The 27,523-nt window shown below is 44.5% G+C and overlaps 3 protein-coding genes across 13 annotated transcripts in view; 2 read left to right on the top strand and 1 right to left on the bottom strand.

The window, feature by feature from the left end:
* SLC61A1 (solute carrier family 61 member 1) overlaps nucleotides 1-3,839 on the top strand; it is a 30,830-nt gene extending 26,991 nt beyond the window's left edge. For all 7 annotated transcript variants that reach the window (XM_032957240.2, XM_076068091.1, XM_032957241.2 and 4 more), the window contains one exon: nucleotides 1,553-3,839. In XM_032957240.2, coding sequence (XP_032813131.2) covers nucleotides 1,553-1,864 — 312 coding nt within the window. In that variant the 3' untranslated portion in view covers nucleotides 1,865-3,839. The remainder of the gene's footprint in view (nucleotides 1-1,552) is intronic.
* PRMT2 (protein arginine methyltransferase 2) lies at nucleotides 2,825-27,464 on the bottom strand. Of its 4 annotated transcripts, none has more exons than XM_032957246.2 (10): nucleotides 27,386-27,464; nucleotides 16,903-17,105; nucleotides 16,127-16,315; nucleotides 13,886-14,047; nucleotides 10,397-10,561; nucleotides 8,574-8,749; nucleotides 7,428-7,557; nucleotides 6,554-6,687; nucleotides 4,572-4,746; nucleotides 2,825-3,312 (listed from the first exon to the last, which is right to left on the bottom strand). In XM_032957246.2, exons 2-10 carry the CDS (start codon nucleotides 17,023-17,025, stop codon nucleotides 3,280-3,282), a joined length of 1,287 nt encoding a protein of 428 aa, XP_032813137.1. In that variant the 5' UTR covers nucleotides 17,026-17,105; nucleotides 27,386-27,464; the 3' UTR covers nucleotides 2,825-3,279. The 4 variants fall into 4 exon arrangements, with proteins under 4 accessions (XP_032813137.1, XP_032813138.1, XP_032813134.1 ...); XM_032957247.2 differs by lacking the exon at nucleotides 27,386-27,464 and adding an exon at nucleotides 25,543-25,692 and having other exon boundaries at nucleotides 4,677-4,746; XM_032957243.2 differs by lacking the exon at nucleotides 27,386-27,464 and adding an exon at nucleotides 25,543-25,691.
* Nucleotides 24,746-27,523, top strand: part of LOC116943909 (ubiquitin-conjugating enzyme E2 E2) — a 35,554-nt gene continuing 32,776 nt past the window's right edge. The window contains exon 1 of one of the 2 annotated variants that reach the window (XM_076068093.1): nucleotides 24,746-24,765. The gene's annotated coding sequence lies outside the window, so the exon portion shown is untranslated. Of the gene's footprint in view, nucleotides 24,766-27,404; nucleotides 27,514-27,523 lie in introns of those variants that run through there. The other variant, XM_032957250.2, reaches the window with a different exon arrangement.

Here is a 27,523-nt window from a genome sequence, read left to right as displayed (position 1 = left end):
ACTGGAGGGGCACTATATAAAATGGATGGTAACAGTGATAAATGATTGATAGCATTTAATATTAAAAGCGTCATAGCTGTCGGTCATTACCTGTTAAATATACAGCTCACGTCCTTCTGTCAGATAAGGTCCAATTGAAATGACTCCATTTATACTCTCTGGTTTTATCGGTAGTCACGTAGGTAGAAAAAATAATTAAAAGAAAATGCCGTTTCGCTCCAAACATTGTGTTCTTTTTATTATTTTTTCTACCTACATGACTTTACCGAAAGAACACGACGTTTCGGTCGCAACACAAGCGTCCGTCATCACCTGATGGCGTACGTCATCACCTGATGGCATCATCACCTGATGGCATCATCACCTGATGACGGACGCTTGTGTTGCGACCGAAACGTCGTGTTCTTTTTATTATTTTTTTCTACCTACGTGACTTTACCGAAAGAACCAGAGAGTATGGATTCCTGCAGTCACGAAAGCTTCAAATCAAGAATGACTCCATTTACTTTTTTTTTCTCTTTTCAAAAGAGGAATCTGGTCAGTAACTGTGAGTCTGAATATATTTCTGACAGGCATAATGTCCTTCTCTGAATGCACCCAAGCTTAAGATCTCCGAAGCAAAGCAGGGTTGAGTCTAGTAAGTACTTTGATTGGAGAGTGAATGGCAATACTTGTTGTAGGCTTGAGCAACGAGGGTTTTGAATCGATTTAGAGATGTAAGTGGTACCCTTTTTGGTTTCATGGGTTTTATTCCCCATACCAAATATTTATTAATGGCATTAACAAAACATCCCAATGCTAGCCCAGCAATACTTGTGGAGACTTTTAAGGAAATAATACATTTACAAATTTTAAGAGTTAGGATAGCCAATGATTTAAGCAATTGAATACTCTTATTATCAGCTTGATTACTTCACTGCCATAAGTTTCACGGTGGTTGTTAAAGATCCCCTGGAGTTATTAGAAAAATAGACCATGTGTGCGGCTGTCATGGTCCAAATAAACGACTCATAAATTACTTAGAGCAATTGGGAAGCGACATAACATGGCCCCCGACTTGCAGACAAATGCCCACTTGCAAGCCCATTTTTGCATTCACCTTGTGCGTCACAGGGACAGCTGCCAACCTATTCTAGATTTAAAGCTTTCGTGACTGCTAGGATCCATACTCTTTGGTTCTATTGGGTAAATTTACGTAGGTAAAAAATAAAATAACAAAAATCACGACGTTTCGGCCACAACACAAGCGGCCTTCATCAGGTGAAGGGACGAGACTGTCTGGAGGACAGCGCTGGAGCGAACAAAGCCACGCTCAGATCACGACCTTTAAGCTGTGTGAGAAGAAACAAAGCGCCTTGACGAAGGAATTCGCATATAATTTAGCATTGAAATGGCTCAATTGAAATAGCCAAGTTAAAGTATACACTCTAGCTGCCAACCTGCCACCGGTTGTCCCCTGCCGCGGGGCGCCTCAAGATGCCCTGTACAAGCGGCGCTGTATTTATATATCAAGTGGTGACGACGTTGACAAGTGTCCCGACGCTATCCACAGGTCATACCGGAGAAGAGCCAGGCGGGGGTACTGGGCTGGCTGCGTGTGCCGCTGAACACGTTCACGTGCCTCGGGCTGCTCGCGTTGCACGACGCAGACGTGCGTACGGGCCCCCGCGACGTCTTCACCATATGTGCGGGGCTTATGCTGGCGACGCTCGTGGCCAGCCTGGTCTTCTGCTGGATGAGCCGGCAGGATGAGCTGCAGGTGCATGAGTCCCAGCAGCAGCAGCAGCAGCAAGAGCCGCAGCAAGAGCCGCAGCAAGAGCCGCAGCAGACTCCGTTCGACAGCCTGTTGAGCCCCGTGCAGTGACGCTTTGTGGCTGTGTGGATGGTACGAAATGGGTTTGCTGCGGTGCATAGGATTTAAACTATTATGAATGTCTAAGTTTATCATGTATATTGGTTTATGATGGATGTATGCTTGGGTGAGTAGAGAGGGACTAAAGAAGAGAGGTAATGGATGAGTTTTGGTTGAAAATCATTGGGATGTTAATTTAATCTATTTTTGGGCGAACAAAGTGACATCACCTGATGCAATGTGACACCACTTTTTGTGGCAACAGCGTGGATGTGATGTTATTGTTACTTGTAACGTCATTTGATTGGATTAGTCCTAAAACATTTTTCCAGATCATCTTAAAGGTATAAGCTCAATTTTGTTAGATTAATCCAAAAATTAGGAACATATCCCAAGGAGATAGTTATTTGTTGACAATGAGTTTGTGTAAATTGTTTGGAAATGCTCTTTTCGTACTGAAAAAGAATGCCAGTGTGAATTTAATCACTGTTACAGGAATTATGTATATCTTTGTATTATCAGCAAAGTATCTATTTAAAGCATTGAATAAGGTAGCTTCGTTTACAATTGTCATACTTTGCATGAGGCAATTTTGTAATTTAGCATAATGGATGATAGTCAACATCTACATTTATATATACACACACGTGTAAAACTCAATAGCAACATCTTTTACCTAATTTGCATTAAATCTTGAGCACCAAGCACGTATTGTGTGTGGTGGTAGGGTCAAGTGTGGGTACCTCTTCCAACACATCTTACAAGCGTGGAAGAGTAGGCCATATACCCTCCAGAGCGTGGGCTTAAGAATGTTATCTTGTGGGAGGCCCGCCTGCCTGCAGTTGCCTACGCAAGCAACTGCAAATTTACCTTGGATCACATTGCTTGCATTGCAAATTATACATAATTTTTACTGCTGTAAACAATTTGCGGAATTATGAGCTTCAAAGATAAGTGGAAAATACAACCGTAGCAGATTTTTTAAAACTTTATTGTGGCCATTGTATTTTAGTTGTGTGTAACACATAGCACCTGTCAACTAATGGACGAGATTGACATACAGGTCGATTAGTGACATAAAGCAAACTAATGCATATTTATGTTTGTCAACACAACGCACAACTGTCTAGAGCAATGAAAACACAACGGATCATCCTTGTTTCATCCTTCCGAAATAAGTTGTACTACATTATGGAGGTTGAATTACACTTAATAATTTAAAATATAAATTGACGAAACATTACTAAAACACACGACTGATTTAATAATAAAATACATAAACACAATGAGCAGTCATTCTTCAGATTTGTAATAAACAAAACGACGGAGAGGTGTAAAAATTGTGCGAATAATTATTATTAACGAGCAACAAGGTTGAGGGTGTAGTGAACTGTGCAGCTGGAATTTTTCGTTGATTAATGTGCTCTTCAGCGCCACAGAGGAAAGGTTTTCTGGCCCTCCTGAAAAGAGATGTAGTCAGTTAAAGAAAGCCCAAGCAATCCCGTAAATTACATCTTTTCTAATGCAAAGGACTATTAAACATCAACATAGCCGACGACTTGTTGAGATAGCTATCCGGTTTGTTTTCAGGTTGTGCCGCATCTTGTTATGGCATTATGTTTTGACGTTTCGCTGCACGGGGTGAGGAGCTTAAGCAAAACATTGGACATCGTGCAGAACGATACACATGGTACAACTCAACGGACACACGAGAGAGCAGTATGAACAACTGCAAAAACCTATACAGTAGTAAATTGTATAGATATTCCACCTTGAACAGCAGTTCATTGTTGGTGCTTAGAGTATTTGGCTGCTATAAATATCCACGTGATGAGCCACTTCAGTTGAGCTATCATGTGGCCAAATCACTTCTGACAATAGCTCAGTAGGTTTTACGTGGTAAAATAAAAAAAAGTTTAGTTCATTTCAAAGTCCATAAAAAGTTTGTATTTAAAATATTTTTCAATAAATATACCACATTTATAAAGGTTATTTTATTATTATTTTTCCTATTTGTGGACAATGTTTTCATTTTTAAAGGTTATTTTATTATTATTTTTCCTATTTGTGGACAATGTTTAATGTGGGCCTTTGCACTCTCCACTCTGGACGACTTACCCCAATTAATTGAGAATCATTACACACCTCCAATAACCAGTCGCTTATGATGGGAAACCTGCTCCACCTGTGTGGGGATTGTTATCAACGCCGCCCCCGCCCCCCCCCCCCTCCTTGCACACGTGCGTCATCTCCGGGTACTCTGGTTTTCTCCCACATCATATAGGACCACAGCTTTGACAAATTATTGTAGCTGGGTTCTGGCTGCCTTCCAGTTTGCCTGTGGTTTCCCACGCCTCTGATTAATTCTCTCTTTCACTCGAAAGTGAACAGAAACTGCGTCGGTTACAAATTTAAGTTGACGACTTTTCAATATTCTTTGGTTCTTTCGGTAAAGTCACGTAGAATGAGAATAAAATAATAAATTGATAAAATAAAATAACACAATAAAATTTCTCACGACGTTTCGGCCACGACGTTTCGGCCACAAGGCCACTTGTGTTGTGGCCGAAACGTCGTGAGAAATTTTATTGTGTTATTTTATCAATTTATTATTTTATTCTCATTCTACGTGACTTTACCGAAAGAACCAAAGAAGATGAATCCTTGCAGTCACGAAAGCTTTAAATCGAAATTTGACTTTTCAATATTGTTAACGCACGCCAATGGCATCGGGGGCATCCGTGGACGGGGCGACTCGCCACCGGAAAGCGACGCTCATGTGCCGCCTCCAGACTGGGTTCCTCCGCAGCGCGACACTGCCCACCACGAAGTCTCCAGGAGTCACCGCCACGGGGGAGTCCAGCATGAAGAGCGTTTGCTTCCAGTGTGTGGCGCTAACGGAGAATTTACACACGCAGAGTGGGGAAGGCAACAACAAAAAAACACGTGGAAGGTAAGGGGGGTAAACTGCCTTGAAAGTGCTTGTTCATGCCACTGCTGGCTTAAGGAAGTTTTAGAGAGCCCTCTGAGGGTTTTTTTTTTGGTCTTCACCATTACACCCTGGCCCGTGCCCTACGATCCTCTTGACACCCACAAACTCGCGCCTCCCACCAAACTCCACTTCATTGGTGATAGGGCCCTCTCAATTCCTTCTAGGCTATGGAACACTGCCCATTGAGATAGGATCTGCCAAGTCAATCTCCACCTTCAAATCTCAATAAAAACTCATCTGTTCAAAAGGTATTGCAATCTAGCTTCAATTCCCTCAACTCTCCCACCTAGTATATTCCATCCCTTGAATGCTCTCTATGCAGCTATTATGTTCTATACATATGCCAGTGTTTTTTTTCATGCAATACGATTTTTTTAGTATGTATAATATTTTAATACTTTTTACTGTTTAGTGCTTTGAGCGTGGGAAAAGCGATATATTAATAAAAGGCATTATTCTGAAGAGGTGGGAGAACCAACACTTAATCCTCATCGTGTGTGGCCTGCCAAACGCCTGTGCTGTACCCATTTACACCGCTGGGTGGAAAGAGGCAGGGGGATGTAATGCATGTATGTTGAACTTCTCTCGCACCGTACGTAGTCAAGGTGCGGATAATTAATAAAGAAACTCGCCTTTTGTTTTAGTTGCCGCGTCCAGTGCTTACGATTACTCGGTGGCATCATCGCTACATGATGTTAAATGTGCCAAATTATGCACGGAATGGTACGGTTAACGTTGCTTGAGCACGTACCGGTGACATGCCTTCGATATTTGGCGCGAGCGCCTGAATAAGAATCCTTATTCCTGGTCACCTCTTAAATGACAATCATATATTGAAACCATGACCAGTTATTAAAATATTTTTCACAGCAACTACAGTGCTATTACATATTTTAAAACTAATTTTCAAAATTTATTTTAAAAGAATTTCATTTGTGCGTCTCGTGTGTCATTATGACAATGGAGAAATTTAGCTTATTGTTCAGAGCTTTATGGGTAGTGGCGCAGCTGGCGAAAGACGTGTGGTAGTTTTTGGAAGGGTTTCGACAGCAATGTTCACCTAAACCTTTTATTATTACACTTAATGCCATTCAGGCACGTGGGCTCATTGTTGCTTTATGTCTGGTCCATCGCATCGTACAAAAGAAACTACCTTTATTATTTACGACTTCCTATGCCCTGGAATTAGTAAAATTACTGCCGTTCTTGTGCACGCACGGTGGGTTTCGTGTTTACTGCAGTGAAGCTGATATGCAGGCTACACACAAGTTCACTTCTCGGTCGCAGCCCACAACACCGGTGGCCTAAAACAAGTCGACTCGGTCTAAAATAAGCACACAGTGCACCATAGTAAACGTTTCCACAGGGAATGAGATGAAATACGGGATTGCAGGACCAGTAGGGATGGCGAAGTTGTTCAATGGCTGTCATCAGGCAGTGGATAGATAATGGATCATGGTGTTGGAATTAAATAAAAAGCAGAGTTGAAACTTTTTTTTAAACATTACACGGAAAATTATGTTATAGAGTTTACAAGTTACCACAATAGGTTTACATTGTATTAATATTTGCAGGCATAAGTGTACATTGCAAATGGATAATTCCATCGCGGGATCATGCGGTGGCGGATTGGAAAGGCCTTCATCCAGCAGTGGATTTATCGTGGCTAATGATGATGGGAACAAAGCAGAAATGCCAGGCAGGCTTACGTGCTCATGGGTCCTGTGTCCAAAATGATGGAAGGGTTGGAGTCGGGGCACTTAAACTCTGTGCTGAACCACGCCGCAAACCCGTGCATAGGTCCTGCTTTCTTGACCTCAAATATAAATTCGTAAGTAATCTCCTGGAAAAAAACAACAACAAAATATCAATGAAATACTTCCTCTGCATCACTTTGGTTCTTCATCATCATGTATTATTTATGCTGTGTCTCCCATGCAATAAATTTTGGAAACGCCAGAAGGGGTGTTTGAGATTAACAGAATTAAACACAGTAAATATGATTGCAGATGAAATGCAATGTGGGAAAAAAACAACGTAGTATAGACAATATACACAAACAAGAATAAAGATATCAATGAAAAGCTCAATTGCACTTGAGGCTACTCTCTTATTTGACCACTTCATTTGAGTTACTATGCACTGGAGTAAACACAAATATTGGTCATAAAGCAACACTTTGCAGATATCTTTGCTGCACAGACACAAGGTGATCACATGCACCTTGTTGGGGGTTGTGGTTGGTACCACCTGGGGTGGCAAATACTGCCCGTGTCCACATTGGGCAGAAATCTGCACACAAACACTGTCTTATATCCACACTTCCTATTTTCATATTTCATGTATGTTTCACGTCACGTAAATACTTTTGAAAGTTATATTCTCTGCCAAACATACGAACGTACCCTTCTTTTATGCAATTGTTCTCACAAAAAGTAACCAGGTTGACCTTGCTATCATGCATATTTGTTATCCAGAAATAAAATGTTTCAATAGCATTGTTATTATTAGCATTTGCCACCTGGGGTGGTACCAATAAACCATTTTTGGGCTAACGGCTCGAGGGCCAATCAATGGGCGTACCTCCAATTCGGAAGTTTGTACTTTGCTCATGTCCAACTGCAGGATGCAGCATGGCTCTGCCAGGCAGTCGTCTGGGTCCATCTGGTGGTCGTGCTTGGGCTTGGAGAAATATTCCTTCGCCGCCTCAGTCCTACGGCCAGCGGTAGATGACACGAATTGTGAAGCTTCATTGCGCACAGTGAAACAACCTGGGCCGCTGAAACCACTGAAATTAAAATGTGAATCACTTGGGTTTGGCCCTATTTTAAAGCCTCATATGAGGTTGAATAATTACATTAAATCGCTCCGTTGATTGTTTAGCTTTAAAAAAAGAAAAACATTCGAGTTGTATTCAACGTTATCCAGCCAGAAAATGTTCATTTGCACGTGTTTTTCCTACATTTTTCCGTAATTCTTGTAATGTTTACTAAAATAGCATCTGGGATCATTCGGTGTTTGATTCCATATTCCAGCAGTCATTTGTGGCTAGGCATGAAACAATGCATTGATAAATTCACTAAAAGCTTACATTATTTTTATCTTTTGCCTTTTCCCCATAATTTTATCCCATTTGTGAGCAATGAAGTACGCAGAGCAGCACGGGCATTCGTGCTCGGTAACTTACCTCTGAAATCCCCGTCAAGGCGGCAACATTTTCCCACCCGCTATGCTGCTGAGAGTAATCTTGGAAAGCAGTCTTTTGTTTATTCTAAGAGCTGGAAATTATCAAAATTAAGTGCATTATCAAATTTAATGTGATGTTTTTTTGTGAAGTCATTGGTGACCAGGCTGAGAACTAACAACCGAATCCACTTGATCATAGCTGTCTGCCTGAATTAAAATGTATCAAACAGTGCCAGCTCATTGCTCTGACTCCTGACCCATCTCTTAAAAAATACATTATTATGCTCATGATACATGAAATCGAATCAGGTTCTTTAACAATGTTTGAATTAATGAGAAACAATAGAAACATAGTGAAAAAGTGCCCTAAAATATATATTTTCGTAGAGCAAAAAAACATGTCCGTATCATGCCAATTCATAGAATCGCTGCGTGCGCCGAATAATTACAAACCCAGTTATCCTTCTTTATATGAAGGCTATGGCTGCTGCCTTTGGCCAGGGTGCTTCTCTTGCTGTGCTTGCAAAGCAATCCATACCACACCTGAGCTGGCTGAAGTCCAGTTCATACTGCCAGTCCCAGAAGCCAATCTTGTCCGTGTATTCACGCTGAGCCGAGCAGGGCGTCAAGTGCAGGGCAGCTGTTGAGGGCCACATGACTCCTCCATCTCGCAGCCAGCGGTCACGGGCTTGCAGCACCGACTCGATCATGAACTCAAACTGGGCAATAAAATGAACAGCAGCGTCACTCAAAATCTGCTTTGGACACCAAGGTCTCAGAACTGTTATAGCCTCACGTTGGTTCTCTGCTGTCGCCCCCTCTGTGTGGAACTCTCTATCCCTTTGCACATCCGCAACATCAAATACACTCTGACTTTCAAGAAACATCTAAAGGCCTCTATCTGTTTGGTCAGGCTTTCTAGCAGCCCTGAGCTTGGCTCCACGCCTCTTGAGTTATTGCTGCAAAATCTGGCGCGTTTTGTCATTATTACTATTATTATTGTGAGCACAAGGTTTTACTTGATATTAAACCATTCACCTGGATGCTGCCATGGTGTTAATGGGCGACCACAATGGACTGGCAATCTAGAGGTCGCCAGTTCTATTTGATTCTCCCAGCGTGGCAGCTGAAACGAGTGCAATTTTCTTGAATGCCACTTTTGCCCCTGTCCACCCAGCAGCAGTATAAATGCATACACCACAGTTAGTCAATTGGCAAGTCACACTTGGTGTGGTAAAGTGTGGGTATTTCCGCTTCCAAAATGGGTCTGACTAGGATGTAAGAAGAGGCCCTTTAGAGCTTCCTCTCTTGAGCTTCGGACAACAGTGGCAGCGACGAGCAATTGCAGGTCGACACCTTTACATTTTACCGCAAAGGCAATGACACCATGGACAGCAAAGGTCACATTTTAGTTGTTGCTGGACTGCCAAGAGGCAACATTAATGAGACAAACGGTGTATTTTTTTTACTTTAATTTGAGTTTCCTAATCACTTCGCTTTATCCACTCCACTAGAAAATGTAAAGATGGCTCATACCTAGGGTGGCCACACATGCAGTTACTAATAGCTCGTCAAGTAGCCAACGATCTGCAGCTATTTAAATTCCTTATAGAAATAACTGCACAAATTCCAAGCGTCTGTATTATAGTGCTATAAAATCGCAAATTGAAAAGACTTAAATATGTTATTACATTTTATTTCTTGAGCTGGCAGTCGTAATAGTATAGATTATTCTTTAATAATGTGAATAGTGTCGTCTTGTGTTCCACCAATTGATATATTGTTTCTGGCAATGCTGAAAATCAATCCACTGCTGGATGAAAGGCCTCCCACGCTGTCAGGCATGGGGGTTGTTTGACCAGACTTTCCTCCTCTCCATATAAAGTAAATATGCCCCCAATTTATATTCAGCTTTTTTTAGATGCAGTCACTTTCGATGCTATATAAATCCACATTGTATACTTAGTCACGCTGGTAAATGTGGTTGGTGAAAGATATTGAGGAGGTGGGGCCAGTCGTGGTTCAAATGTCACTTGTCACTGATATTAGCTATGACTAGGAATTAAACTCAGGTTTTTGTGTTACCACTGCTGTAAACAGGTCTGCCAAATTACTCACAAAGCTATGTAGTAAGATCACCCCCTGACAGGCAGACTAATGCCCACTTGCTGGCCGGTGCTGTGTTCACCTTTCTCGTCACAGGGGCAGCTGCCACCGGGGGGGTCCCCTGCTGCGGCAGGGCGCTCTCGAGATCTACTGCATGGGAGGTGCGGTATAAATATTAAGTGATGATGATGATGATGAATAAATAAATAAAACGCTGGTTATTTAGGGGAGGTGGGCAGGGAGGCGGCACAAACACGCACCAGCAGACAGGTGCCCATCCACTCGGAGACGAGGCAGTCGACGCTGCCGGGCAGCTCCACGTCCTCGACGCGGCCCTGCAGTACGCGCACGGTGTCCTTCATCCCGTTGCACCGCACCACCTGCTCCGTGAGCCGCGCCAGCTCGCTCGCCTCCACCGCGTACACCTTGACGGTCACAACAATGCGCACGTGCGTGCGCCACCCTCTGTTGCCAACCGACTGCTGCACGATCATGCTTCGCGATGTTTGATCGGTGCACACGTGGGCCAGGCAGGGAGCACAGACATAGTAGCGTAGAGAAGCTACGGTACAGCAAGGGATTATGCTGCACTACCCTCCGCTGTCTATGATGTAACCCCGCAAACCCTGTGCATGGTGGTCACCCATTGAAGCGCTTTGCAGGATCAAGCCTGCTTAGCTTTTGTGGTCTCAAGAGATGGGGTGCTTTTTCAGGTGGTTTGGTCAAAAGGTGTCTATGAAAAATATTAGCCTTTCCGTAAGAGTTGTTTTGGGTTATGTCACGTAAACATCAATGTGTCCTTAAAATATTTACGTGATCTAAGCCAAAAAACCTCTTTTCGATAGTATTGATCGCAAAAGCCTACGTATTAAATATCAGCCTTTATTTACCCAAGACCGATTCAATGAGAAAAAAACTATTTTGCAGGAGGGTCCTGCATTGCAATAATTTTACAAGTTCCATTGATGAGTGTTTAATTTGTGGGAGGAAGAAAACCCACACATAGGGGGTAAAAATCAAAACTCAGCATGGATGGCTTCAAGAATCCATTGCTATGCTGCCATCTTCTGGCCACCTCGCAACTCAATCCACAAAACCTGGCCTTCCAAGTAGTTTCCTATCCAAATGCTAAACAAGCAAAAACCTACGTAGCTTACCAGATCTGAAAATACTGATCACGATTTGGTTGCAGAATTCATGCCAAACCTGTGTGTTACAATGACCTTAAATTTCGATTTAAATCTTTCGTGACTGCAAGGATTCATCTTCTTGGTTCTTTCGGTAAAGTCACGTAGAATGAGAATAAACCAATAAAACAAAATAAGACAATAAAATTCTCACGACGTTTCGGCCACAACACAAATAGCCTTCTTCAGGTGAAGGAACAGAACTGTCGGGACGACAGCGCTTCAATGAACGCTGCTAAGATTCCCAGCGTCTTTTAAGCTAGGTGGGAGAAGTACAGCGCCTTGACAAAGAAGTTTACATATCAAACAGGAGAATTTAGCATTGAAATAGCTGTGTTAAAGTCTTGGATCAGCAGGGTGCTAAAGTCAGAAATTAGCTTGTAACTGGGAGATTAGCATGATGTTAATGTGAGGGATTAGCATGTGACTGGTCACGGAAATAGCTATGTTAAAGCCAAAGTTTACATATCAACAGAGGCATTTAATATATGGACGCTAAAGGACTGCAACTACCCAACTATCATACAATAAACCGATGTGAAAAAACTAAGTATAAACTACATCAATATAATAAATGCACTCAATATATTCTTCAATAAGTTGAGCTATAAACATAAAGTAACTGGGTATACACTACACTATATAATGAATACCATATAGTAAACTAATAAAAAACTAAAATATAAACTACATCAATGTTATCAATAAACTCTATATACTCTCCAATCAGCTGAGCTACTAACAATAGGTCGTTATACATTACAATGCCATATGGCGAAAAAATGGGTGGCGTTTTTTTCTTTTCAACGTTAGCACCACGGACAGCGACGAGCTTTGTTCAGATGGACGAGTCCATCTATGCTTGGAAAGGAGGAGGGGGGAGAAACAGCCACGATGCGCTGTTATCCTCCATGTTATAAACCAATCCATTAACCGTGGTGTGAGAGGTATTAAGAGGCAATGCCAGCGAAAGGGGCTGCGGTCTGAAGGTCACCGTAAAATATAATTAATTTTATTGTCTTATTTTGTTTTATTGGTTTATTCTCATTCTACGTGACTTTACAATGACCTTCTTAGCTGGGATTGTAGTCAGCCAATTAAGTGCACATGCATGAATACAAGGTTCCCTTGAATTTTGTTGATATGCTTAAAGTTAATCACTGAACCTCTTAAGCCATTTTCAGCAGATACTAATAGTTCTAAATATCCTAGATGCATCATCAGTCATAATATAAAATGGTGTCAATTTACTATTATTATAATGATACATATGCAATGGATGAGTAAATTCAATGTGGCTGATGTTTACGGTTGCTTTGTAAAAGCTACCGTGGTTCGAACACTTTACGAGAATGAAATTGAATGAAGCAGTAACAATGGCTACAAATGAGTAGTAGAATACATAAAAGCAGGCAGACAGATGCAGTGGTGAAAGATAGAGAAGAATACAGATTAATACTGAATGAAACAGCGAGACTGGCTACAGAAAGAGAACTATGGCAGACATTTGTTTGGCCTCAATGTCGCTAATGAAATGATGGAAGTAACAGATGATGATTAATGTAAGCTATACACCGCTTTCGATCACTGCATATTTCCACTTGTAGGAATGTTTCGCACCGAAAGAACATTGTATTCCCTGTGAGTCTCCTGTATATTTTTTTTGCTCCATGGCAGGTCACTCTCCTCCGCGACTTTCTCACCCTTGCAGCCACTGCTTAAATATTAATTTAGACTTTTACAGCTTCAAGTTTCAAACAACAAATGCAAAGCGTAGTTTTAATATTGTGTATGCAGCATTAGACACAATAACTGGTGATGACGATGGTGTGTGTGATGCGCGTGTGCTAGAGCCTGCAAATTGTAACCAAGAATGATCTCCTAACCCACGCCACTCTTCCATGGTATCAGCAAAGACAATTTAATTAGAGCTGCGGAGAATTCACCCCTGTACTGCTCCATATGTTATCCAAAAAATAATTCAAACGGCATATGTTGCCCCAAATGAGCATTGAGTCATTGGTGCTCATCTTATGTTTAGAGCCCTGAACCAGTGGTGGAAATTCCACATTCCTAGGGTGAGAGCAATTGTAGCAATCGGACAACTACAATTAACTTTCCCACAGTAGTGCTTTGGTCATTTTACAATTCCCAGTGGTACTAATTTTATCAAGCTCCCGAGGAATGATGGGCCGAGTCAACCATCAAACCAGCATTTGAACTCGCAACCTTCCGATAGCGAGCTCCTCATACTATCGCTCATCCTAGAGGCCAGATATGCATATAAATGTAAGCAAGCTGACGTAAGCTGATGTACAGCTGTCACCGAGTTGTTTGGGTTCGAATCCGGCAAAATCCATATATTGTACACCAATTGCAAAAAGTGCAGCTAAATGGTTAAAGTAATGCGGCTTAATACATATATAACAATCACGTCTATCAGCTGGCTTGTGCTGGTACAAATCTGCCTGTGCAGGCTGCCTTGACACGACTCTTTAAAAAGGGCCCTGATGTGCGTCTCTCTGAGCGGTGCGCAGTGTGCCGGGTCGAGGGCGACCGTACCCGTGATGGCTGGGCGTGCTTGGCACAAAGCATGCTGATGATACCAGAGCCACAGCCAACATCCAGCACCGCCTTGCCCCGTAGCCACGCGCGGCTCCTCTTCATGACGGCACCGTAAGTCTCGGTGCGCACTCGGTCGGCCAGCATCTCCTGCTGCAGCTTCTGCACACGGCAACGCAGCGGTTAAAAGGCGGCGGGGGGGTAATTGTTTTGAGATTAAAGTGAATTTGCTTGTTGGAATCTTTTATAGCCTTTGTCCTCATTTGAGCCGAGCCGGCATGCGGTGGTGGGGGGCTCTCGCTGTTAATTGCCATGCCGAGCCATGACCAAAACGAGATACGCAGACCTAACGAGACATCTTATTTGGTTCTTTCGGTAAAGTCACGTAGAATGAGAATAAAATAATAAATTAAGCAAATAAAATAACACAATAGAGCCTCAATGAAGCTCTGTCGTCCCGACAGGTCTGTTCCTTTCACCTGAAGAAGGCCACTTGTGTTGTGGCCGAAAAGTCGTGAGAATTTTATTGTGTTATTTTATTTTATTAATTTATTATTTTATTCTCATTCTACGTGACTTTACCGAAAGAACCAAAGAAGATGAATCCTTGCAGTCACGAAAGCTTTAAATCGAAATCTAACGAGACATGTCCATCTGGCTCAGGGCCACCCATGGTTATCACACTGAACTGGACATACTGAGGTCGTCGGCTTGGATCTCCAGGCATGGCAGCTGAAACAATGGACAAGTTTGTCAAATCATCCCATCCTCTGTCCATCCAGCAGTATAAATGGGTACACCGCAGTCGATCGGCAGGTTGTGTAATGTGCGGGTACTTCCACCTCTCCCAAGATACATGGAAGAGTAGAACAAAATATCCTCTTTGAGGGGATACCTAGAGCACCACCTAGTAAAGGCTCTTCCATCAGCGGTGATGTAAGCAAGTAATTGTGGGCCTGCACCTTTACCGTTTATATTTGTTACAATCCTCTAATGTTGTGCAACATGCTATGTTACACATTGAAAGTGTCCGTTTTTGTTTTACAACACAGTTATACATTACCGAGTTAAACTCAATGATGGCCAATATCTGTGTGCAATATAGTAGAGGCTAGGAGGCCCTACCTCCGCCCTCACCTCTCGCCTGGACAACCTGGCCCAGGAAAACCGGCAGGGGTCTAGGTAAGCAAAGGTGCTTCCTGAGCCTACAAATTTCACTTTTCAAAAACTATCCAGGAACTTCAGTGAAATAAGGTAAAAACATAAAACAAAAATATGAGAAAACAGGGGAATGTGTTGTTTACCTCTAGAAAGACAGATTTGTCCAGTTTTCTTATCAAACATCTAGCCATCATATACGTAAAAATAAAATCAGCCATGTTAACCACGTGATCCCATCCATATAATTAGAGCATGCATTTCTATAGTTAAAGAGCAACACAGATGCGTGTTTGTGACGCGAATTAAACTTTATTTTCCCAAATAACTGAACACATTCGTTAAGAACAATGGCCCTTCGTCATCTCTCCGGTAAAGTAATGCCATTTTCAAAAACGTCAACTGTTGTAAATTTTTTCGTCTTTCGGGCAATTTTATTGACGAATGCGCTGGGTTTTTAATTGTGCTTGTGCAACAATGCCAATGCAGTGACACGTGTTTTTGTTTACTTTACTCAGCGTTACAATCTACGTTAAATAAAGCAAGACACACAACCGCATTGTTTTTAGCAACGTCATTGCAAGACAATTGCACTTTCACGTTGGCTTTGACCTAACCTCTGCTCACGTCAGTCATGCAGTTGCCTGTGATCTCGTGTTTTGAATGATATGAATTTCCAAGTCCACTGGCCTGGCAGGTGACTAGTGTTGCCACCTTTCCTGCTTTTCCCAGGATCTCTTTTTTTAAGGTAGCTGTCCTGGAGAATCTGTAAGTCTTTCCAGACAATTTATAGTCCAAGTTTTTGCCAGTTGCGCAATAACGCACCACATAAAACAATGTGTTTACATGTAGTTCACCCCTCTTCTGGTATTGGGAGATATTATTCTTCCAATGATATGTCTGGGTTGCGAAACCATTCACTCATCCGTTCAGCCGCCAGGTTGGCTACGAATTAGTATTGTTATTGCTATGACAATTCAAGGGAATTCCGATCAGTATTACTTCCACCACTGGTGAGCGTGTGGAGGTAAAAACAGAGCCGGTGTAACCGATATCGCGAGTGACTCGGGCACTGGGACATACGAGTTTGGAGTAGCTGTTGAAGTACTCATCGTCCTGCCAAGTGTCTTCCTCGCCCAGGTCCTGGAGCGGGTCCCTTTCCGTTAAGTAACTTGCGGGGACGTAGCCAAAGCAGCCGCCCAGTTCGGCCCACCACCACTCGTTTGACATCTGCTGGTGGACGACTATCCGTTCGCCACGCCTGAAGCTCAGCTGGAGGAAAATGGACAGAACAAATGAAGGGAGTAGGGCTTGGTAGAGCCATACTGCGATGATAAGGAAGTGCTATATGACTGCGCAACCTATGGTTACATTAAAATGTACAAAACGTGAACAAAATTACTTTTCATCATTATCAGAATGAGATGCAAAAAAGATAATACTGCACTTATACCGCTTAATATCAGCCCCAATTATAATCCGTATCTTTGGATCAATCACTGATGTCATTGGGTAACTTGAGTAACACGATGATTTAAGTACAACATTAGATTAAACCATGCCCTCTGGACCGAGAAACCAAGGCTAACATCGGTGACGAGTGATATTTTAAACGGCCCGGGGGTTACGCATTCACCCATCCGCACTAAGTTGAAGTATGGTCAAAGAATCATCACGACGGTGCAGGAAGGCCTGCGTGCAGGGGTGGTTTGACAGATGGCTGAAAGTTAAATCATTTGTTTCGGTGTATGCTCCTTTTTTATACGTATAAGTCCCATTCTCAGAAAATTTGTACCACTTTTAGAGCTGCTGATGGTCATTCGTGTTGCAATTGTGCAGTCAAAGCAGCCGACACTAACCTGCGTCAAGTCAGCGGCTTTGTAATCTGCTGCAGCAGTGAATGTGCCATTATCGCCCGTGCCCTCCATCACGCCGTCGTCTCCAAGCTCTTCCCTTCCTCTTTGGACCCCCTCGCGCGGCATCTTTCCCCAGCAGAGATCCTATTTTTTACTCCGTGACGGAGCTGCCACACAGCTGGGGATTTGGCAAACCCGCGCGTCACCTGCATAAAACACCGGGATGGAGAAACGCGAGCCATTTTTTTAAATGCGGCAATTATCGCAATGCAATATTGATAGCGATGACAGATTACCCTTTTGTTCTGCGGCGCTCTCGCGGGGAATGCTGCCGTGGTGTAACTGTCAGCACACTGGACGTGCAATCCAGAGGTCGCCGGTTTGATTCAATTTCTCGGCATGGTAGTTGCAACCCAAGGTGGAAGTTTCTTAAACACTCCCTAATCCACCTCGGTCCAGCCAACAGTACAAATGGGTACGTGACAGTCAATTGGCAGGTCATATGTAGTGGGGTAAAGTGTGGGTACTTTCACCTCTTCCAAGATTGCTAGCCAGCATGGAAGGTGAGGCCAAATTGCCTTTAGTAGAGCTCCCCCTCTTGGAGGCCCTTCTACGGACTGTAGCATAAGTACCGTAATTGCAGGGCTGCACCATTATCTATTTATCGCAATGAAATATTGATACTGATGAGAGATTGCCCTTTTATTACGTGGTATTCACCCGGAGGACAGGCCTCTCTTGTATTGTCATAGTGTTTGTTTTGCAAGCAGACATTACAAATTATGTTTACTAATAAATGAAGCCCATCGCTTGCTGTGTATAGTTTTTGTGCGCATACACAGAGTTTAAAACTATTTGTGATTCATCCTGTATCGATTTACAAGATGACCGAGTGCAATTAATAATACTAAGAGCCAGAGCATGAAGTACAAATGGAGCCAGGATTACAGTATTTCCAATTATGATCAGTAATCATCATTAGATAAACGAGTTTGGGTGTCGGTAGGTAGACTATGAGATGTATTGCTTTCTCAACAACATCCATCCTTGGGAATGACATGATGAGTGGCTTGTCAGTAGGTGTGATTACGTAAGCTTACAAACCCCTGATGCACTACGGAGTGCATCTCGGGCATCATTAAAATCCTCTAACACACGTGTGTTCACTGGCAATTGATGTTGAGTTGTTGCAGCAGGCTGAGCAAACACACACGCTATTCAATTGCTACAATTGAGGCTGATCCAAATGCATGGGTTTCTTGTTTAACCGCAGTCTCACGCAGCACAGCCCAATCACACATGTGGCCGACCCACAGATTATTTAACTCATCTGGCCCATGCATAATGCATAAATTAAGTTTTGCAAACGCAGTATTTCTTATTTAAAACACACACACACACACATTCTGTATATTTCCAGAGATCATATTTTTCTATGACCTTCCTTCATCATCATCATCAGACATGATCAATCCACTGTTGGACGAAGGCCGCCCCAAGCTGTCGCCATTCTCCCACAGGCCTGCAATGCAATGACCCACGCAGGACTTGCACACAAAGCAATTTCATCACCCCGTCTGCTCGGGGGAAAACGTCCTCTCGGACACATTCCATCCCTTGGCTGCCTTATCCTCAATATAAGAACACGCTCAATGCAACAAATTAAAATCCAATATTCGGAGGTTTCGCCCTCTCATATCCTACTTGACTATGAATTGCTAATTATTACTCTTTGGTTCTATTGGGTAAAGTCACGTAGGTGAAAATAAAATAACAAAAATCACGACGTTTCGGCCACAACACAAGCGGCCTTCATCTAGAATTGCTAATTATTGTTTGGCTTTACTTCACATGCAAAGGTTGAGTTGTTGTTAACATGAGTATATTACTCTATTGCTAATTATTTACCCAGGAAGGTCTCGGTGAGTCCCCAAGACACAATTTTTACTGGAGGGTCCTACATTGGCATGTTTAGCCAATACTATTAATGAGTTTCATGTGGGTGGAAACTGGAGTACCCGGAGAATACTCACGGACGGCAGAGACTGAGTGTCATCCCATCCTATGTGGCCACACCTCGCACTGTAAAACTGACAACTTTAAAGCCGTAATGTGTGATTCATACCTCGAGAATCTGACACAAGTGAATTAGGTAAATGGTGGGAAGCGTTCGTGCGGCAATTAGCGCGCTGTGCTACGAACCCGGCGACCCGAGTTTGAGTCCCGCTCACGCCCAACAACAGTGACGATTATCTGAATCGGTCCTGGGCCTCCCCTATGGCGACTCAGCCTCAAATGAGTATCTGGTGCAGTGTCTTAAACATCGCCGGGCATGGTGCTGGCCACCCACACCCCCAAAAGTATTTTAAGGCTCTGCAGAAATCTTTGATGCCAATTAAGTTCTGGAAGAGCTCGAAAGGCTACAGTTGGTATACCTGTAGTCAAGTCTATGTTTATGACTAGAAGAATCTGAAACAGAACATTTAAAAATGTTGGTGCTAAAAATTTGTCATATGGTGGTTGATTGGGCTCACTCATAGGGCAGGGTCAGCCTAAAGCTCTAATACATTATACACAATCCCTCCTATTGACGCTCAAGTCAACAGAAAGCAAAAGCCACTTAATGCTTACTAGTCACCAGTACAGTAGTAATATTACCGGTTACTGGTTACAGAAGTACATGTTACAGCCCTTGTTGGAATTCCACTGCAATATGAGGGTGTCCTCACACTATGCTGAGCGTGGGGGTAATTTAAGCATATTTCACCATGCTGGTAAGTGGGAGTTGATGAAGTCACAGGGCTATACCAAAATAAATAAACTGAAATAAGTAAATAAACTGAAGACGGGCAGCATGAATGCGGGAGCAATGAAGTACACACGGCAAGGGCAATGGATTTGATTTCACTGCCCTCTGCTGCTACGACGCACTAGCCTGTAACAACTTCGTTGTGCATTCGACCACCTTCAGGGCTAAACTTACCAAAATCTGACGAGATTGGGTGCATTCCAGGTACCTTTAGTATAGTTTAGACTTGTATACCACTTATTTTAGATTTAAGTTTACTACTATATGTTGAATGTATGCACCTTCCTGCCAAGGTAAATTCCTTGTCTCTGCGAACTTTCATGGCGAATAAAACCCCATTCTGATTCTGATTTGTCACATGCGGTGTTAAGATAATAATAGTTCGGAGGTGGCTTTCATGAGGGTGGTATGCACCACATTGCGAAGTGGATATCTCCACGAATCTGCACCGAGGCAGCATGGTGAAGTATGGTCACGTGTTTTCCCCTCACAAAGGACATTCGGCCTGAAACATGCTATTTGACTCGGTCCAAATATATGATCATCCAAGCTCTCACAAATAGAGGCTTACATCAAAATATATGGAGACTGTAGAGTATATGATGGAACAACAAAAATACTGAGATGGATTCAAGAAAGTAGCAAAGTAAATAACACGAGTGAGTCCATGAGATATGGTCTCACCAAGGGAACGCGCGCTCACCAAAGTTACGTACGGTGCGGAAGAAGTTCAACACACAACAATCACAGCAACATTCCGAGATCCAGTATTTAGGGAAATTGTATTGGGTAAAAGGCTTGAAACATAAACAGAGAAAAGTATTAAACATCTCTGATTGGCTTATAACAGTCACTGATATCAACCAATGAAACTGCAGGAAGATATGATGGACCTTTAAAAGGACACTGCAAAGTTGGGCTCAAGTTAAACTTGAACAAAACAAAACAACCGATTCAGTCCTTGACTGGAAAGCACAACAGAGTGACATGTATACCTTTGGCAATAACTGAAGGCATGGTTGGCCTACAAATTATGTAATTAAGAGGCTAGTAAGAGCAGGTTTGGAGTGTTTTTAGAAAATCGAAGTCGACAATGAAAAGCAACATACAAATGCCAAGAGAAAACTCACATTCGCCAACAACGCTGCCTTAGAAGGAAACATATCATAGGCGACGTTGCAGTCAATGGCCCTTCTTCAAATATCACAGAAGAACGTTTCAATGGGTGGATACGACTTGCAATGACATGGATAGGAAACGTGGATGCTGACATAAGAAATTTTCTTTACAAAAGTTTAAGTGTGTGTAAAGAGGTGCATGTTTGGCATTACACTGGGAAACAGGAAGAGGAACACGTGGATCAGATTACAAGCGCAAATTTGAGACTTGAAAAGTGAAGTTGGGTTTTTGGACAGAGCACATCGCTGGAAAGGATGGCAGACGGAAGAGGCTGGCGACGATGGAATGGCAACCATAGGATGGAATACCCCGGCAGGATCCGTGGGAGATGGGGAAGGCCTTCATCGAGCAGCGGTCAAACCAACACTAATCATGATGCCTTACTAATCATGATGCCTTACATACGGCACACGCCAGTGAAACAGGATGACGATAGCCAAGTCTGAAGGAATGGCAACCAAAAGGAGCACGCACGCCTCTGCGACATTGTAACCAGTGGCGAGATGGCAACATTCTTTGTTCACAAAAGTCAGTGGGCTTGGGAAGGATGACGATTGGCTGGGAGATGAGACCCCATGGTAGAATGACAGCCAACGGAGGGAACACATCCGAGGTGACATCGGACCGGTGAACCAGCTCCCGTGCAGGAGTCCAATGGATCGTTGCATAGCAAGGCCGCGTGAGGTCTACCAACAGCTTGTGGGAGACATTCATCCAGCAGTGGACCACGGCTGCTGATGATTATCAGGAATGAGTACAGCTAAAAGCACATGTCGACTGGGAGATACTTGTTACACGTGGTCACAGCACATACACACACACACACACCACTGTGTATGGAAAACCACAGCTTCACAGTACAGTACATGACAGCTGGGAGCTTAGGCAGAGCAATACAAAGACAAAGATCCGCCCCCCCCCTGTATAGCCTGAAAAGACTGTTGGGGCAAGTGCTCTTAGCAAGCACCTATGAAGGCTAGCACGGGATACGAGGGGGGTGGTTGGCCAGCACTACGCCCGGCCGCCTTTGTCTCCTCGGTGCTGATGTTTACACATCGCACCAGGTACTCAGTTGAGGCTGAGTCGACCTAGGGGAGGCCCAGGACCGGTTCAGATCTTGCGTCATCGGTGTTGGTGGCCGTGAGCGGGAATCGAACTCGCTAACCGCTTCACCACTGCTCCCCCCTTCACGCAACACACACCAACATCACAACTGTGTTCAACTAGTGATGTAAACAGTTACATGAGTGTGTACACAGAAATGGTACCGACACCCGACCCAACATTTGCTGTGTGCTCTGCGTACAGACAGTATTAGTAAGGTACTTTAGTAGGCACTTAGTATACAATTACATTAAGTATGTACATAGTAAGGTGGTGATGTCTGTAGGTCGAGACACACAACCTCACCGCAACGGTGTACACTAGCCAGTATGTATCAGTTATGTACATTGGTGAGTGTGAGTTGTGTGCACAGTTGTGGTGGTGGTATGTGCCCGTTGGTGAGAGAAACGCCACCAGAACTATTAGAGGGTTTTTTGGGTGTGTTTTGTTTACGTGGCAAAACCTTACTAATTGTCTGTGTCGGGTGCTGCCGGGTTTAACCACACATTTATATTTACGCGATCTAACCCAGAAAAGCCTGTATCGGATAATATTGAGAGCGAAAGCCTACGTGTTTAACTGTCCTCCAGAACTATTACACTGTCACAATATTTTTTCTTCCTGGGTAGTAAGTGTTATTTCTTAATTGCTTGTGCCTCAAAAGTACAGAAAATGGCTATGAATCCCCACAAACTTTGCTTTTGTGACCAGGACAGTGATATTCAGAAATGTACCTATTTTCAATGAGAAAAATGGGCGAATGTGTCTTTTCGTTCACATAAAGTCACAAAAAACAACATCTGAATCAAAATTAACATGTACTTATACTAAAGTAATACAAAAATTACTACAAAAGATTTAGACACCAAGGCGCACTACCACAGGTGGGACTGGCCACAGCGGACAGAGAGTTCTCTGTGGGGAGGAACATTAAGTGGGAGCCACTGGTGGACCCCCGGAAGGTGCTGATGCCACCACTGCACATCAAATTGGGCCTTATGAAACAATTTGTCAGAGCTGTAGAAAAAGAGTTGGCAGCCTTCAAGTACCTTCAAGACTTCTTCCATAAGCTGTCTGAGGCAAAGGTCATAGCCGGTGTCTTCGTCGGACCACAGATAAAGAAGATCCTGGAGTGCAATGAATTCCCCAAGAAGCTCACTAGTAAGAAGAAAGCGGCTTGGAACAGCTTTGTCACAGAGGTTCGTGGCTTCCTGAGCAATCACAAGGTCGAAAACTATGTGGAGCTGGTTCAGACTCTGGTGAAGAACTACGGCACAATGGGCTGTAGGATGTCCCTCAAAGTCCACATCCTTGATGCTCATCTTGATACATTAAAGAACATGGAAGCGTACTCAGAGGAGCAAGGCGAGCGCTTCCACCAGGATATACTGGGATTTGAATGCCGCTACCAAGGACAGTATAACGAGAACATGATGGGAGACTACATTTGAGGGCTGATCGTAAAAGTGATTTACAGTATAATTGTAAATCTCGAAAAACTACTCACTTCTAAATTTTTTGTAGTCATTTTTGCATTACTATAGTATAACTAATGTTAATTTTGATTCATATGTTGTTTTTTTCTGACTGTATGTGAACGAGAATACACAAATTTGCCCATTTTCTCATTGAAAATAGGTAAATTTCAAAATACCACTGTCCTGGTCACAAAAGCAAAGTTTGTGGGGAATAATAACAATTTTCTATACCTTTTAGGCATAACCAATTATGAAATAACACTTACTACCCAGGAACAAAAATTGTGTTACAGTGTTATCAGAATCTGTATTCAGACTGGAGAAATCCGATGAGCTATGAAGCTCTTTATTTACAGATGTCCAGTATGGGCGGTTCAGCGAATTACAACAGCAATACAGCACAGGTTAGCAAGTGCAGTACACAATTACATTGTAGCATTATGAAGGTAGTACTGTGTAAGTCAATAAGAAATTACCGCCACCATAACTGCAGGCTAATGTGCATACTGTACGTTCAGAATATGCACAGCAAGTACACAATTACACAAGTGTGTAAACAGTTCTTCCTACAGACACACAAACCACCATAACATATACATCACACACACACACTACTTGCAGTACGTACAGCCATTGGTAAGAACTGTATACAATTACAGTATTAAAACACACAATAACACGCGTGTACTCACATTAGGAGGCGTGTATGCAGCTCAAAGAGACAGACACAAACACCGAGTTACATATCCTGTAGGAAGTATACACAATGGTAAGTGCTATAACACAATGACATTACTGAGTACACCGTTGCATTGGCAAGTACACAATAACACGGTTGTGTAACTCACCTCTGGCGGGGTTGTTGCGTCTCATTGACCTACACACAAACCACCGCATGCCGTAAACAAACACTTACACAAACACATTCCTGCGAAGGGAGCTGGTAGGAACGTTGGGTTGCTCGGTCAATGGCCAGGGTCAACGGCGGCACCACGTGGTGTATTCCGCACAATATGCCCGACTGTGAGGGCGGGCACAAGCCGGCGTGAGAAAGTTAAACGTTGAGTTTTATAAGGGCACCACGGGGTGACCATCCCCTCCCCACCCAGCCCCACCCCTCCCACCCCCCACCCAGCCCCTCCCTCCCCACCCAGCCCCTCCCTCTCCACCCAGCCCCTCCCCACCCTCCCCACCCAGCCCCTCCCATTTTTGGATGCACGACGGACGGACGGACACAAGAATCCCCTGTGGGCTGGTGGTGTAACCAGGAGGTTGCTACCAGTAACACTGTCTGCCGTAAGGACGTTTACAAGTACACACACACGTGTATATATACCTGTCAACCCATTATCAGTGCCCCACACTTATTACAGACCAATTCAGACCTTATTCGTCACCCCCGTGGCCTTATAAATATCAACCTTTATCCTACAAAATCCCACATCACAAAAGGGGAGAAACGCAAACAAATTGACAAAAAAAAATGTGCCCGTATGGACTTGAAAAAAAAAACTCTTTAATTTCTCCCGTACAAGATTACGGGGCTACAACCGTATGTGTTGACGCGGTATGGGTACATTTACAATAGCAAGCGCACAATTCTGCAGGCGTTTACACGAGTGTGTGTATCTGTAAATATCAAGTGTACACACCACACACAACAACACGCTTGCCCATCATGGCCCGTCTCCGCGGGACGCCTGTGCATCAACTCACCACGGAGATGTCACCCAGAGGCGTTTCTTTTTCTTTAGGGGTGTTAGATCGCGTGTAAGCGTTAATCCCAACAGTTATTGATAATATTGTGGATAATATTGGTATTATCGCGGAAGTCCACGTGTTAAACCGATGGCGGGCGACGTCGTACGCACTCAAACCCAGGGTCGGTCAACACCGCAAGCGGCAGATTCGCCAATTGTGAGCAGCAACGGCGTTTCCGCATTCGAATCGTGCAGTACCGCGCACGCTGTTATTGTTGTTTGTTTTTGTTGTTGTTGTACAGCAAGAGTGAGATTCTCTACACCCCGCCGCAACGCCCAGCTAGTAAACGAGATGTTGTGTAATGTATCTCACCGCCTTCATCAAGTCGCTTCGTCGTTGCCACCACGTCTGTTGCCTGCCGGGATGTTACGATTCCCCGCACAGGAAACGGCGTTTCCACCCAGAACCCACGACACTCACCAACTCGCTCTTCCCTTTATCTCTCTCTTCTTTTTTAAGATCAGAGGAGACAAGAAGATGCTCGGTGTAGTCGGCACTTTGCTTCGTTCATCATTTCGGGGTTTTTTTTCAATGCTTTGCTTTATGTGCCCCCCCCCCGCCGACCTCTTTTAAAATGAAAGATTTCACGAAATATTTCACGCTCTGCTCTCCTTCTACTTACCCCTTCCCTCTCTCTCTACCCACCACTCCCCGCTCACTCATTCTCTCTCACTCATTCCCTGTCTTTCCTTTATCTCTCTCTCTCCTTGCTCTCACTCACCAAGTCAACCCACGCTCTCTCTCTCTCTTACCCACGGTCATCCCCCCTCTTACCCTCTCACTCGCTCGCCCAGTCACCCACCCACCCTCTCCCCCGTCTCTCTCTGCTCTCACTCACAGTCACCCACCCACCCTCTCTCTCTGCTCCCACTCACTCACACAGCCACCCACCCTCTCTCTCTGCTCTCACTCACACAGTCACCCCCATCTCCCTCGTCTCTCTCTGCTCCCACTCACGGTCACACAGTCACCCCCATCTCCCCCTCTCTCCCTGCTCTCACTCACTCACACAGTCACCCACCCACCCTTTCCCCCATCTCTCTCTGCTCCCACTCACTCACACAGTCACCCACCCACCCTCTCTCTCTGCTCCCACTCACTCACACAGTCACCCCCATCTCCCCCCTCTCTCTCTGCTTCCACTCACGGTCACACCGTCACCCCCATCTCCCCCCTCTCTCTCTGCTCCCACTCACTCACACAGTCACCCACCCACCCTCTCTCTCTGCTCCCACTCACGGTCACACAGTCACCCCCATCTCCCCCCTCTCTCTCTGCTCCCACTCACTCACACAGTCACCCACCCACCCTCTCTCCCTGCTCTCACTCACTCACACAGTCACCCACCCACCCTCTCTCTCTGCTCCCACTCACTCACACAGTCACCCCCATCCCACCCTTCTCTCTCTGCTCCCACTCACTCACACCGTCACCCCATCTCCCTCGTCTCTCTTTGCTCCCACTCACTCACACAGTCACCCCCATCTCCCACCTCTCTCTCTGCTCTCACTCACACCGTCACCCCCATCTCCCCCCTCTCTCTCTGCTCCCACTCACTCACACAGTCACCCACCCACCCTCTCTCTCTGCTCCCACTCACACAGTCACCCCCATCTCCCACCTCTCTCTCTGCTCTCACTCACTCACACAGTCACCCACCCTCTCTCTCTGCTCTCACTCACTCACACAGTCACCCCCATCTCCCTCGTCTCTCTCTGCTCTCACTCACACAGTCACCCCCATCTCCCTCGTCTCTCTCTGCTCCCACTCACGGTCACACAGTCACCCCCATCTCCCCCCTCTCTCCCTGCTCTCACTCACTCACACAGTCACCCACCCTTTCCCCCATCTCTCTCTGCTCCCACTCACTCACACAGTCACCCACCCACCCTCTCTCTCTGCTCCCACTCACTCACACAGTCACCCCCATCTCCCCCCTCTCTCTCTGCTTCCACTCACGGTCACACCGTCACCCCCATCTCCCCCCTCTCTCTCTGCTCCCACTCACTCACACAGTCACCCACCCACCCTCTCTCTCTGCTCCCACTCACGGTCACACAGTCACCCCCATCTCCCTCGTCTCCCTCTGCTCTCACTCACAGTCACCCACCCATCCTCTCTCTCTGCTCCCACTCACGGTCACACAGTCACCCACCCGCCCTCTCGCCTCCTCTTCCTCCACCACCACCACCACCGAGGCAGCGTCGTTCCGTCTGAGCTGACCCAGGCGTAGAGAGACGTCATCGCGGCGTCGGCGTCGTCGGAGGCGTGAACGCTCTCCACGTACGGAGGG

This window comes from Petromyzon marinus, chromosome 19 (genome assembly GCF_048934315.1).
Source record: "Petromyzon marinus isolate PM22_M1 ecotype Great Lakes invasive population chromosome 19, UKy_Petmar_22M1.pri1.0, whole genome shotgun sequence".
NCBI classification, from domain to species: domain Eukaryota; kingdom Metazoa; phylum Chordata; class Hyperoartia; order Petromyzontiformes; family Petromyzontidae; genus Petromyzon; species Petromyzon marinus.
The sequence above is the reverse complement of the archived record's forward strand: the minus strand, read 5'-3'. Positions and strand labels throughout refer to the sequence as shown.

What these genes read in the sequence shown, in the direction of transcription:
- PRMT2 (XM_032957246.2), bottom strand. Translation starts at nt 17,025, where the DNA reads ATGCCGCGCGAGGGGGTCCAAAGAGGAAGGGAAGAGCTTGGAGACGAC. An exon ending in AAGCCGCTGACTTGACGCAG is followed by an intron (nt 16,316 to 16,902) that starts GTTAGTGTCGGC and finishes ATTTTCCTCCAG; the next exon opens with CTGAGCTTCAGGCGTGGCGA. An exon ending in AGCACGCCCAGCCATCACGG is followed by an intron (nt 10,562 to 13,885) that starts GTACGGTCGCCC and finishes GTGACCGTCAAG; the next exon opens with GTGTACGCGGTGGAGGCGAG.